Here is a 13,998-nt window from a genome sequence, read left to right as displayed (position 1 = left end):
CCCCCCCCCGCCCCCAATGGAGGAGAAACGCGTCCGCTGTGGAGCCCGGACTGTAATTCTGGAAGGAGCAGAACTGCTGACGCTTCCTGTTGTGTTGTCTGGCGAAGAGGTTGATCAAGGGACAGCCCCACATCTGGAAGAGTGAAGATGCAACGTCCGGGTGAAGGGACCACTCGTGGCTGTGAAAAGACTTGCTTAGGCTGTCTGCCAGCTCATTTTGGATCCCTGGAAGGTACGACGCCTGTTGACTGAGTGCTCTATACAAAAGTCCCATAACCTGAAGGATTCCTGGCACAGGGGAGAGGAGCGTGCACCCCCGTTTGTTGATACAGAACATTGCGGTCGTACTGTCCATCATGACCGATAGACATCGACCCACTAGATATGGGCGGAATGACTGACACACTAGGCGTACCGCCCTGAGCTTCCTGACATTGATATGAAGACCGAGATCCCTCTGTGACCAGAGGCCCTGAGTCCTGTGGTCCCCCAGATGAGCTCCCCACCCCAAATCCGACATGTCTGTCACTAGCATCAGGGATGGCTGTGGGGCAGTGAAGGGGACTCCCGAGGACACCTGGTGAGCATCCGTCCACCACAGGAGTCAGTCGAGGATGGGGTGAGGCAGGGTCATAATCCTGTCCAAACTGTCCCTGGCAGGTCTGCACTGACGCAAGCCATGACTGAAGCGGCCGAAGCCTGAGTCTGGAGTTCCGAACCATGTACCTATACAGGATCTGAGGGAGGCTCGGGAATCTTTTAGGCTGTGGAGCCGTTTGTCCCTCTCCTCTGAAAACAGGGAAAACAGTGTCGCCCTCAAACGGGAGGTCCTGAATCGTTTGTTTGGACTTCGTAGGGTAGCCCTGAGACTTGCAACCAGGCCCCCCGTCACATAGCCACCCCTGTCGCCATGACTCTTGTGGCAGCGTCTAAGGCTGCCAGCAGTGAAGCGTGGGAGACTAATTTCCCTTCTTTCACCAAGGTGGTGAACTCAGACCGAGAGTCCGAAGGGACGAGCTCCATGAACTTAGAAATGGAAGCACAGGTGTTATAACAGTACCTACTCACAATGGCTTGCGGGTTAGCAATACAGAGTTGTAAACCACCGCTGGAGTACATTTTCCTACCCACGAGGTCCAAGCGTTTACTGTCCCTGTTCTTTGGGGAAGAACCTTGGAAACCTTGTCTCTCCCGCTGGTTAGCCGCGTCAACGACCAATGAGTCCAGAGGCGGATGGGAGTAGAGATGCTCAAAGCCTCTGGAAGGGACGAAATAGCGGCGCTCATTGCGTTTGGCAGTGGGTAGCAGAGATGCCGGTGTCTGCCATAGAGTTTTGGTGGTGTCCACCACCATCTTTATGAGGGGTAACGCTATCCGTGAGGGCCCCAAGGATGCTAGGATGTCCACCATGGGATATGTATCCTCAACCACCTCCTTAGCCTTGATGCCCAAGCCTTGGGCAGCCCTGCAGAGCAACTGCTGTAGAACTCTGTTGCCCTCTAACGCAGGAGCTATAGATGACCCAGTGAGAGCCTCGTCCAGCGACGAGGAGGAGGAAGCGTGTGCCGGTGGTGGAAGCTCCCTGCCCCAGATGGGTCATGTGACTCCCAGGGCACTGTTGGAGGAGGTGGTGCCAATGACAGTGATGGGGCTGAAGGCATCATAGACAGTGTCGGCATCAGCCTCACAGGAGGGATCTGCATCGGCACGCTCACAGGAGCGGCCGGGGTCGGGGGGCCTGGTGCCGACATCAGTGCCAGGGCCGGAGGTGCCTGCATTGAGGTCAATGTCGACAAGGGTGCAGGCGCGGGAGACGGGTGTGTCGACGTCGTAAAGGCTGGTGCCGAAGTCGGAGCTGAGCACGGTGCCGGAGTCAACGATGACGTCAGAGGGAAAGGCGTCAGGACCGTAGGCGCCGGGTGTGGATGCGCGGGAGAAGGCAGCACGACAGTAGTAGAGGCGACTGAAGACGTTGCTGAGCATGGGCCCTGGGTTCCTCCCTGACCCTGGTGATAAGCCCGGGGAATCCAGAAGGGCCACTGAGGCGGATTCTGCCACTGTGGAGGCCACTCCTGCTGCTCCCTTCTGTCTCTGCCTGACCTCGCTCTACGGCTTCTGCTCGTACTTGAGTGGTAGGAGTCGGGCTCCAACTCCAAGGTCTTAGACACTGAAGACCACGGAGGAGCTGATCCTTGGTGCCTCGAAAGTCGAGAGCTCAGGGAGCAGGAGGGCTCTCTGTCGGAGCATGTAGGTGCCGACAGACAGAGTGCCTCGACATCATAGCTGGCTTTCCCTTGGAATGCACCGGAGGATGGGGCTCCATCGGCGCTGAGGGTTCCTCCCTGGCAGGTGAGAACGGTGCCGTCAGGTGGAGGAGATCTCTGGTGGCCTGGTATGCTTCCGGCATGGAGGGAGCTGAAGCTACTGCGTAGGCGCCGGAGATCGAGGTGGGGCCGGAGTCGACTGCCTCACCTGGGCAGGAGTCGACACGGCCCCGGAAGGAGACGCCGAGGAGTGGCCCGCCTGGGGTCGCACTTCTCGAGGCTTAGCCGGGGGAGAATGGTCGTCTGGCTTTTTCTTTTTTTGCAGCACTGGCGAATGGGAGCGGTGCCTACTATCAGGCCCTGTGAGGAGCAGTGGCGGTGCCGAACGTCCCTGGAGGAGTCCTTCCTCGGCACCGATGTCGCCAACGGTGCTGGGGGCACTCCGTGTCAAGGACAACGTTGTCAGGGTCGGGTCTCTCGAGCCCAGGTCGGAGTGGGGGCACAAAGCTGCCTCCATGAGGATCACCTTCAGCCGCTGTTCCCATTCTTTTAAGTATTCTCGGGCGGAACTCGCGGCAGATCTTGCCACAATCTTTCTGATGAGTCTCCCCCAGGCACCTAAGACACGATGAGTGTGGATCACTCTTAGGCATGCGATTGGCGCAAGCCACACAGTTCTTAAATCCCAGGGACTGCGGCATGCCACGGCGCTGGGGCCAGGGTGGGGGAGGAACTCCTCAACTACTACACTATACTAAACTTTTAACTGGTATTAATTATCTAACTAACTATACACACAGAATAACGAAGAGAACATGCTGAGCAAGAGCCAAGGGAAGTTCCAGCCACCGTCACTGGCGGTAAGAAGGAACTGAAGGGGTGGCGGGTCAGCAGGGCTATATATTAAGCACCATGAGGGCGTGACTCCAGAGGGCGCCCAGGCCGACCCGATGGATGCTGCTAAGGGAAAAATCTTCCAGCCAACGTGCATGTGCGCGCGCACACACCTGATTGGAATCGACATGAACAAGCACTTAAAGAAAAGAGGACTAAGGGGTTCTTCTTCAAGGTAAACAGTCAATCTCTTAACCCTTCTATTTCTGTTACATTCATTTTGAAGTAGGGTGAGCAGATCTGAACACAATACGCCAGGTGGGGTGTCCCATTACTTTTATAATGACATTATAATTCAATATCATTCCACATGCATAGACCATTTTTTATTCATGCCTGCATGCTTTTTCTGAGCACTTTCTGCACATTGAGCAGAGGTTTCATCACACTGCCCTAAGTCACATCGAGGGCTATTTCCTGAGTGATTAATAGTTTATTTAAAACCCAGTAATCTGTATGAATAGTTTACTTTATTCCTTCAATTGATATTGCCTGTGTCACGATTGAGTCCCATCCCATCTTTCCCCCCACACAACCAGGGCGCTGGTATATCCAAGAAGGCTGGCTCATGGTGGTGCCCACAAAGGGTGAAGAAGCGAAGCGTAAGATGTTCTTCCTCTTCTCTGATATCTTGGTTGCGACGAAGCCCTGCCACCCACTGCATCCCCTGAACTCGGACAAGTTTTCTTGCCAGGCAGTCTATCCACTTAGCCAGTGCACAGTGGATAAAGTGTTTGGCCATACCCAGAGCCAAGGAGGGCTGCTCAGTGTAAGTTTCTCTCAGTTTCTGGCTGCAGCTCCTACAGCCCTCATTTCTGCCCCCGCCCACAAACACATCCTGATCTAAAATAGAATTAATGTGAGAGAGGATAGTGGGTGTAACTGACCCCTGTGGCTGAGGCAGTGATGGGGAGAGCCAAGGTGAATCTCTTAATTGCTGCAGGAGCAGCAGACTAGAGAAGGTAAAATAGTGGCAATGATAAATATAAAGAGCTAGATTGTGCTAGGTAGGCTTCACTGCAGATGGAAGAGTGAGGGAGTGAAGAGCCCACACCACCTCTGTGGGAGGCACAATTCCTCTCTGACCTCCCTGGTGTGCAGCCTGCTCCCACTGCTGTACTTGGTTTGCTCAGGGTAGGGGCATGGCCCCTTGCCCCCTTAGGAGTGCACAGAGGAAGCAGTGCCTGGGCTCTGCTCATTGTGCTGTCCCCAGGGCATCCACAAAGAGGCTACTTCCAAACTGGCCCCAAGGCAGCATGGTAAGTAAAAGGCAACAGAATGGTCACTAGGGCTTTGGCTCATCTGAAATTCTGCCAGATAACATGTGGAGAGATTCTTTGGAACTGTTGCCAAGGGTGGAGCTCCTCCTCCTGGCTGCTTTTATTTCTTCCCCCATGTCTTTTCAGTGAAGGATCTGCCTTTTGGCTGCAAGGGCTTCTCCTGTTACGGGTTATAATGCCTTGGGTAGAAGCATCCCAGAGGTCATTTGAAGTGCCTACAGTTAGAAAAACATCTCCTGACTTGTCCCAATAATGCTAAAGCAAATTGCTCTATTTACATTTAAACTAAGAACCTATGCTGCCATTTATAGTTACCTCTGAGAAGACAGCCACATTAAAATGCATGGTGTCAACTATCAGAGGGGTAGCCGTGTTAGTCTGAATCTGTAAAAAGCAACAGAGGGTCCTGTGGCACCTTTAGGACTAGTCTAGGACCCTCTGTTACTATTAAAATGAAGTACAGGGAGTGAGGTCTTCTGGGCTCTACTGGATTCACCACAGACTTGCTCTGTGACATTGAGCAAGAGGCTTCCTTTCTGGGCTAGTTTCTCAACGTATAAAGTAAATCTGTAAATGAAGATGCCCCTATGCCGAGAGAGAGCTTTTCCTGTCAGCATCTCCTTCCTGTCAGTTCTTTCTCTGCTTCCACAACAGTTAGCTAGCGCTTCCTGGGGAGGTGAATTATGTCAGCCGGAGAAGTTCTCCTGTTGACATAGCGCTGTAACAGCAGGGATTGCTCCGTAAGAGCTGGAGGGCCTGGGGCTAGCCAGCCCTTATTAGTACAGCGGCACACCTGGATTAGATCAGGTAATCTCTTATATAAAGTACAAGTGGCTGCAGTGAAGGGTGAAGCTCAATAAACTGAAAGAAGAAAGAGGCTCCTACAGAGAAGACCTTGACACCAGGGGGTTTGGAAGCCAAAGCTAGAAACCTGAGGCTCCAGCCACATAGGGCCTGCATGTGGCCTGCCAATGTAGGAAAGGCCCCAGGCATGCAGGCCTGGGCACAGGGTAAATTGGAGACTGCTGAGAGTGAGTAGGCTCTAGCCAAAAGATCTGGGATGTGGGGTTTCCCTGCTGAGACTATAGCCAGGAAAAGCCTGGGGACCCAACAAGAAGGTAAAACCAATGGACTGTTTTGGAACTTGCAGGGGCTTTTTTGAACTTCAAGTTTGTTCACATAGTAGACACATGTCCCCAGAAGCGGTGGTGAATGGACAAGCCTATGTGGAGTTCAAGAAACCATTTGAGGGGGAATCTGAGAGAGACTGCCCGTAGTGTAGCCCCAAGGCCATGACGGGGCACATGGCATGCAGCCAGCCCCATTACAAGGGATTATATTTAAGCAGTGACTGCACTCTGTGTATAAGACACCATTGTGAAAATCCCTGCTCTATGGAGAGCTCTGGGGCAAAGGCAGGCAAGATGGGACATGGTGGGAAGGCCAGAAGAGGGACTACCTTTAGAGAGGGTTTCTTTTGGATCACTCCTTACGAGCTGTATGGGGCCAGAAGAGTCTGACTGCAACTTGAACTTGGGGCAGGTGATAGATTGGATAACAAGGATGTTCTATTCAGTGGGGCAGTGTGGACTAAGGGACAGATACTGGAGTATGAACAAAGAAAGTATCAAGGGTGGCATTGACTTACTACCTCCATAGGGTGCTGGGAGGAATATTTAATTGTGTGAAGTATTTTGAGATCTGCAGCTGGAACCAGGGCCGGCTCCAGCATTTCTGCCGCCCCAAGCGCAAAAAAAAAAAAAGCCGCGATTGCCGGCGGCAATTGGGGAAAAAAAAAAAAAAAGCCACGATCGGCGGCGGCAGTTCAGCGGCAGGTCCTTCGCTCCTAGAGGGAGTGATGGACCTGCCACCCCCGAATTGCCACAGGTGCTGCCCCTCTCCCTTGGCTGCCCCAAGCACCTGCTTGTTAAGCTGGTGCCTGGAGCCGGCCCTGGCTGGAATGGAACAGAGAAGGGCAGGTCTGTTCCTGTGCCAATGTAGCCTGGAGCTGGACAGCCCTGTTGCTTTTCTATTGCAAAAGTTAGATTACAGAAATGTGTAGGATGGAATGAGGTGCTGGTGGTTTCTGTGGCAGGTCTGCTGTCTGGGGCAAAGGAAACGTTAAAGATGGGTGTTGGACTCAACGCCTTTCTCCTTCTGTTCCGTTCCTTCCCTCTGAAACATCTGGCCCTGGCTGCTGCTGGAAGACATACTAGGCTAGAGGGATCATTGGTCTGACCAAGTGTAGCTATTCTTAGGTTCTCTTCTTTCAGCTCTCCTTTCCCCACAAGACACTGCTGCTGATGTCGAGCAACCAGGAGGATATTAACAACTGGTATCTGAATCTGACAACTGCTATCAGGTAGGTGGTCTCTGCTTTCTGTTGTTCAATAGGTGACTTTTTTTTCTCTTAATGTGTACTTGTGGTGTAGGAGGTGGGACAGTGCACCAAAGTGATCATGTGGGCTTCTGGAAGTGTATCCACAAGATGAGTGGCTATAGTACCAGGCTTTGACTCCGAAGGCAAGCCTTAGAAGGAATAATCTCATGGTGTGGGTGAACAAAATGTTAGAGTGGGTTTTTCCTCGTTTGTTCTTTTCCCTAGGCAGCTGAAAGCCAGCCCCACCTTTGTACACCAGAAGGAATACCTGACAGAACAACCTGTCAGCTTAAGAGATGCCCACACAGTCCAGGAAATGTGCCAGGATTTTTGAGAGCAAAGGTGTGTGTCAATGTTCCCTTTAATTTTTTACGTCCATGTACGGAATTAATTTTAAGTGCACCAAAATGGAGGTGATGTGTGGCAGGGGTGGGGCTGAGGGGTTTGGAGTGTGGAATGGGGCTCAGGACTGGGGAAGAGGGTTAGAGTGTGGGTGGGTGAGGGCTCTGGAGTGTGGCGAGGGATGAGGGGTTTGGGGTGCGGGATGGGGCTCAGGGCTGGGACAGAGAGTTGGGGTGCGGGCTCCGGCTGGGGTTGCAGGCTCTGGGGTGGGGGGGGTTGGGGTGTACGCTGCCCTGGGACTACAGCAGGGAGAGAGGACTCCCCCCCAGCCCTCTCTCAGCACAGCAGCTCGGGGCTGGGAAGAGGTGCCTCTCCCCAGCTGTGGTGGCTCCGGCAGGGCACCTCTGCTGTGCAGTCACGCAGCTTAGAGGGAACTTAGGTGTTTGTATTGTGGGGATACACAAAGAGTTGACATATGTGACAGATGATACCCTTGTGTTCACACCCTACATACTACTGTAATAATGTTTGTACAAGTATGCCTTTTAAGATATTTAAAAACTTGTAATTTGATTATCAGTAGTATCATGGCAAAATGCACATAGCAGCATTATATGTGACGTTACAAGCATAAGCTGAGATTGTGACTATAAAAGTATATTTTTCAGATAAGTTTGGGGAGTGGCCAAAGCAGTTCGTCAGAGACAAAGGGCAAGCTGATACCTCAGCCAGGTGTAAACAAGGCTGATGGACATTACCTGCTAAATGGTCATTCTTTGGCAGGAAAGGGGACGGGCAAAAATTTGTATCTTAGCAAAAAAATAGCATGGAGTTCCTTCCACACAAATGGCCTGTCACCTTGCTCCCAGCTGGAAATGCTCCCAAAGGAGGCAGAAGACTCTCTCTCCCTTCCCATCACATTTTCTGCATCTCACAAAACAAAGGAAGCAGCCGTTGGACTCTGGGGAAAGGGTCCTTATGTAGAGTTTGGTCAACAAGACTGCTGAAAGCATGTGCTGAGAAATCTTTGTTTTGAATATAATCTATTGTTAAAAGAACAGGAGTACTTGTGGCACCTTAGAGACTAACAAATCTGTTAGTCTCTAAGGTGCCACAAGTACTCCTGTTCTTTTTGCGGATACAGACTAACACGGCTGCTACTCTGAAATCTATTGTTAGGCACCAGTGATTGTTTTATTTTTCTTGTAACCATTTCTGACTTTTATGGCTCATTACTCATACTCACTTAAAATCCATCTTTGTAGTTAATAAACTTGTTTTATTGTTTTATCTAATCCACTGTGGTTTGTTTAAATGCTTGGATAACTATTTAAAATAATAAACTGACATTATTCCCTGAAAGGAATATACTGGGCAGTATAAGACTGTAACAGGCCCACTCTACCCCCGTCTTCTTCCCTGCAGAAACTACACAAGCTCCACCAGCTATGCATTCAGTGATCTTTTAGTTCTAGTTCCCACCACAGTCCCTGTGAAATACAGTAATCCTCACTTAACGTCATCCTGATTAACGTTGTTTCGTTGCTGATCAAGTAGAGAACATGCTCATTTAAAGTTGTGCAGTGCTCCCTTATAACGTTGTTTGGCAGCCACCTGCTTTGTCCATTGCTTGCAGAAAGAGCAGCCCATTGGAGCCAGCTGGTGGGGGCTTAGAACTAGCATGGAGAGGCGGCTCCCCTAAGTTCCCTGTGAGGCAGCCGCCTATCAATTGCTGGGCAGTTCAGCTGTCCCTCCCTCCCCTCACTGCCCTGTGCTGCTCCTGCCGTCTGCCTTGGAGCTGCTCCCGGGAGCCTCCTGCTTGCTGTGTGAGGGGGAAGAGAGGTGCTAATGTCAGGGTGTTCCTCTCCACAGAGGAACACATTAACGACGTGTTAACCCTTGAGGGCTCAATTGAGTGCTAATTCATCATTTAGCAGTAAGGCATTCCCTGGGAAATCCCACCCTCTTCCACCCTCTAACTCCACCACCTCAACCAAGCTTCACAATCATCATTGCTGTGTACAGTATTAAATTGTTATACTGTCTATATATTTTTTATGTAGTCTTTTGTCTGGGGAAAAAAAATTCCCTGAAACCTAACCCCCTCTATTTACATTAATTCTTATGAGGAAATTGCTTCACTTAACACCGTTTCGCTTAAAGTCGCATTTTTCAGAAACATAACTACAACGTTAAGCGAGGAGTTACTGTAGTCTATTTACAATGGTAACGGAGCTTTTGGCCCTCTCACCAAGACGTAAGGGGAACAGAGGCAGCAGGTTTAAAACAAACAAAAGGAAGTATTTCATCACAACGCACAGTCAACTTGTAGAAATCTTTGCCAGAGGATGTTGTGAAGGCTAAGAATGTAACAGGGTTAAAAAAAGAACCAGATAAGTTCATGGAGGATAGGTCTGTCAATGGCTATTAGCCAGGATGGGCAGGGATGGTGTCCCTAGCCTCTCTTTGCCAGAAGCTGGGAATGGGCGATTGGATGGCTCATGGGATGATTACCTGTACTGGTCATTCCCTCTGGGCCACCTGGCATTGGCCACTGTTGGAAGACAAGATACTAGGCCTAGATGGGCCTTTGGTCTGACCCAGTATGGCCATTCTTATGTTCTTATAGAATGCGTGCATAACCTTTCAAACTCACTACCATAGTAGCCAAGAGCTTAGTTGGAATTTAAAAGGAAAATGTATACTTAGAAGGATAAAAAGAACAGTCAGAGTTACATTAGCATTCAGATCACAAGCTAATCTCAGACATGGGTTAAGGATACTTCCCTTATACAAAAGTTATGTCATAGTTCACTACTTCAGCCAACTCCTTTTTCTGAAGCATTTGGTAGTAATTCAGGTGGACCAGAAGTCTGAACTGATCTTTCAATTCCCATATTCTGTAATAGCAGCATCTTGGCTTGTCTAATAGTTGCTGTTCTCTCAAAATGTGACCTTAGTGATAAGGATGGATTAGAAGGGACCACAATGGTCATCTAGTCTAGCCCCTGCCAAGATGTAGGATTTGTTGTGTCTAAGCCATCCAAGACAGATGGCTCTCCAACCTCCTTTTGAAAACCTTCCTGAGATTTAATCTAAATCTCAGAAGGTTCTTGTGAAAGGGTTCATGGAGGCAGTGGGGGAGGTTTAGGTTGGATATTAGGAAAAACTTTTTCACTAGGAGGGTGGTGAAGCGGTGGAATCTCCTTCCTTAGAGGTTTTTAAGGTCAGGCTTTACAAAGCCCTGGCTGGGATGATTTAGTTGGGGATTGGTCCTGCTTTGAGCAGGGGGTTGGACTAGATGACCTCCTGAGGTCCCTTCCAACCCTGATATTCTATGATTCTATTAAAGTGTTTGTGTCACTAAGTTAAAAACAAGCACAGCACTGTAGCTACAAGGACAGTTTTACAGTCACCCTTATGTTGAACAAGCACTAGCATTTTCCATGTAGACAAATGCTTAAATTCCACCCCCTGCTTCATACACCAGCATGTCAAGTTCTCTTTATTAGGTTAGTGCATGTGATTTGTACTGCAGTAGCATCTACAGGCACCAGTGAGAAATGGACTTGATGGTGCAGTATTCAGTAAAGAGAGTGTGTCCTTGCCCAGAACTCATTTTTAAACTGTAGCCTTAGATCAGCATAAATATACAACATAAATAACAGCACGTGTGCTGCTGGAAGAAATGCTTCATTAGCATAAACTGTACATTTAAAAAAACTCATCTGTTTACAGTCAGAATTAGGTTATAGGATGTTGCCTCTTCACTATATTTATCTAGGAAAGGAACACTTATGATTAATAAGGAAGAAGGCAAGAGTTATCCAAGTGGCCAGGGATGATCATACAGTCTATTAAGAATATAAGAATGGCCTTACTGGGTCAGACAAATGGTCTATCTAGCCCCCATTGCCAATGCCAGGTGCTTCAGAGAGAATGAACAGAACAGGTAATCATCAAGTGATCCATCCCGTCGCCCATTTCCGGATTCTGGCAAAAGGAGGCTAGGGACACTTCAGAGCATGGTTTTGCATCCCTGCCCTTCCTGGCTAATAGCCATTGTTGGACCTGTGCTCCATGAACTTATCTAGTTCTTTTTTGAACCCTTTATAGTATTGGCCTTCACAACATCCTCTGGCAAAGAGTTCCATAAGTTGACTGTGCATTGTGTGACGAAATACTTCCTTTTGTTTGTTTTAAACCTGCTGCCTATTAATTTCATTTGGTGACCCTTAGTTCTAGTGTTATGAGGAGTGAGTAAACACTTTTGGTAGTTCTGAAGGCACTAGTTAGGTCCGTTTCATGTTAATTGAAGTTAACAGTCACTGTAGGGTTCATGGAGGCTGCTCCCACATCTGCTATTAGTAAGGCTGTGACTATCCTAGATACCTACCAACTGATCTATTCCTGTAAACCAGTGATCCTCAAACTGAGGCTCATGAACTGCAAGTGACTCTTTAATATGACTCCAGCAGCTCTTTGCAGCACATGGGATATTAAAGTTGTTAGTTTATTATTCTTAAAGAGTCACTATTAATGGAATGGTGTCAGATTGGAAGGAGGTCCCAAGTGGAGTTCCACAGGGGTCTGTTCTGGGTCCGCTGTTTAACATATCTGTTAATTACTTGGATGTAGTAATGATCAAATCTGCAGATACCACAAAGCTGGCGGGGGGGAGCTAACACTTTGGAAGATAGAGCTAAAATTCAGAGGGATTTTGATAAATTGGAGAAGTGAGCTATAGACAACAAAATGAAATTCAACAAAAATAAATGTAAGGTGCTACACTAAGGGAAGAAAAATCAAATGCATAAATACAGAATGGAGATAACTTGTTTGCTAGCAGCAATGCTGGGAAAGATTTGGGAGCTGTGGTGGATCACAACCTCCACATGAGTCACCAATGCAATGCTGTTGCAAAAAAAGCAAATGCAATTTTAGGTTGCATTAATAGAGGCATAACATGACATTCATGAGAGGTGATAGTACTGCTCTATTCGGCAGTTGTTAGGCTGGAGTACCATGTCCAATTTTGGTCAACAATGTATAGAAAAGATGTAAAGAAACTGCAAAGGATCCAGAGGTGAGTCATAAAGATGATCAAAGGGATGGAATGGAAACCATATGAGCAAAAGTGAAGGAACTGGGTATGTTTAGTTTGGAAAAGGAGATTAAGGGGGGATATGATAGCGGTCTTCAAATACTTGAAAGGCTGCCATAAAAAAGATGGAGAAAAGTTGTTCTCTTGCCACAGAGGGCAGGACAAGAGGCAATGGGTTCAGACTACAGGATAGCAAATTTAGATTAAATCTCAGTACAGTAACTCCTCACTTAAAGTCATCCCAGTTAACATTTAACTGTTATGTTGCTGATCAATTAGAGAACATGCTCATTTAAAATTGCGCAATGCTCCCTTATAACTAGGGTGACCAGACGTCCCGATTTTATCGGGACTGTACCGATATTTCCTTGTTTGTCCCGCGTCCCGACCGACATGCGGTCGGGACACCGGACAAACAAGGAAATGCCCCGGAGCCTGGAGCCCGGGGGTGAGAACAGCCGCTGCCTGGCCCCGTGGGCCGCCCCCCTCCTCTCCCAACCACCCAACTGAGTCCTGCCTGCTCGGGGCCAGGCCGGACTTTTACTCACCCCGGCCCCACGCTTCCTCTGAGTCTCCCGGGCCTCTGCGGAGGAAGGTGTTTTTTTTTTTGTTTTTTTTTGGCCACGCCCCCCGCCCCCCGCGTCCCGATATTTGCCTTGGGTGATCTGCTCACCCTACTTATAACATTGTTTGGCAGCCATCTGCTTTGTCCATTGCTTGCAGAAAGCAGCCTATTGGAGCTTGCTGGTGGGGGCTTGGAACCAGGATGGACTGGCAGCTCCCCTGAGTGGCAGCTGCCCAGCAGGCTATCAATTGCTGTCCCTCCCCCCACTGCTGTGTGCTGCTCCTGCGGGCCTCCTGCTTGCTGTGCTGGGTGGATGGGGGGGGGCTAATATCAGAGTGTCATTCCCCTTCCCCCGCTCCTGTACCTTATCTTTGACTCCACCATCTCAGCCAAGCTTCACAATCATCATTGCTGTGTACAGTATTGTTTGTTTAAAACTTATACGACGTGTGTGTATGCATAGTCTTTTGTCTGGCAAAAAAAAATGTCCCTGGAACCTAACCCCCACCCCCACTTTACATTAATTCTTATGGGGAAATTGGATTCGCTTAATATAGTTTCACTTAAAGTAGCATTTTTCAGGAACATAACTACAATGTTAAGTGAGGAGTTACTGTAAAAACTTCCTAACAGTAAGACAATGGAATAAACTGCCGTGGGAGCTTGTGGAAGCTTCTTCATTGGAGGTTTTCAAAAGGAGGCTGGATAGCCATCTGTCTTGGATGGTTTAGACTAGGGGTAGGCAACCTATGTCATGCATACGGCACTCACACTGCCTGGGTCCTGGCCACCAATCCGGGGGGCTCTGTATTTTAATTTAATTTTAAATGAAGCTTCTTAAACATTTTAAAAACCTTATTTACTTTACATACAACAATAGTTTAGTTATATATTATAGACTTATGGAAGGAGACCTTCTAAAAACGTTAACGTATTACTGGCATGCGAAACCTTTAAATTAGAGTGAATAAATGAAGACTCGGCACACCACTTCTGAAAGGTTGCCGACCCCTGGTTTAGATACAACAAATCCTGCATCTCAGCAGACCAAATAACCCTTGCAGTGCCTTCTAATCCTATGATTAATAAATCAGAATGCTTTTACTATGTTATCAACCAATTAAGTTATCAACTTGCACTAAGTTAAATAACTTATTTGCTGTGAGAAT

At 48.5% G+C, this 13,998-nt stretch overlaps 1 protein-coding gene across 2 annotated transcripts in view; it reads left to right on the top strand.

The window, feature by feature from the left end:
* The window catches only part of ARHGEF39 (Rho guanine nucleotide exchange factor 39), a 72,941-nt gene extending 64,670 nt beyond the window's left edge, over positions 1-8,271 (top strand). For both annotated transcript variants that reach the window (XM_034788224.1, XM_034788223.1), the window contains 4 exons: positions 3,698-3,927; positions 6,712-6,800; positions 7,044-7,160; positions 7,829-8,271. In XM_034788224.1, the coding sequence (XP_034644115.1) occupies positions 3,698-3,927; positions 6,712-6,800; positions 7,044-7,152 (428 nt within the window). In that variant the 3' untranslated portion in view covers positions 7,153-7,160; positions 7,829-8,271. The remainder of the gene's footprint in view (positions 1-3,697; positions 3,928-6,711; positions 6,801-7,043; positions 7,161-7,828) is intronic.
* The last annotated feature ends 5,727 nt before the right edge of the window (positions 8,272-13,998 follow it).

The sequence above is a fragment of the Trachemys scripta genome, chromosome 13 (genome assembly GCF_013100865.1).
Source record: "Trachemys scripta elegans isolate TJP31775 chromosome 13, CAS_Tse_1.0, whole genome shotgun sequence".
In the NCBI taxonomy this organism is placed as follows: domain Eukaryota; kingdom Metazoa; phylum Chordata; order Testudines; family Emydidae; genus Trachemys; species Trachemys scripta.
This window is presented reverse-complemented; position numbering and strand designations above follow the sequence as displayed.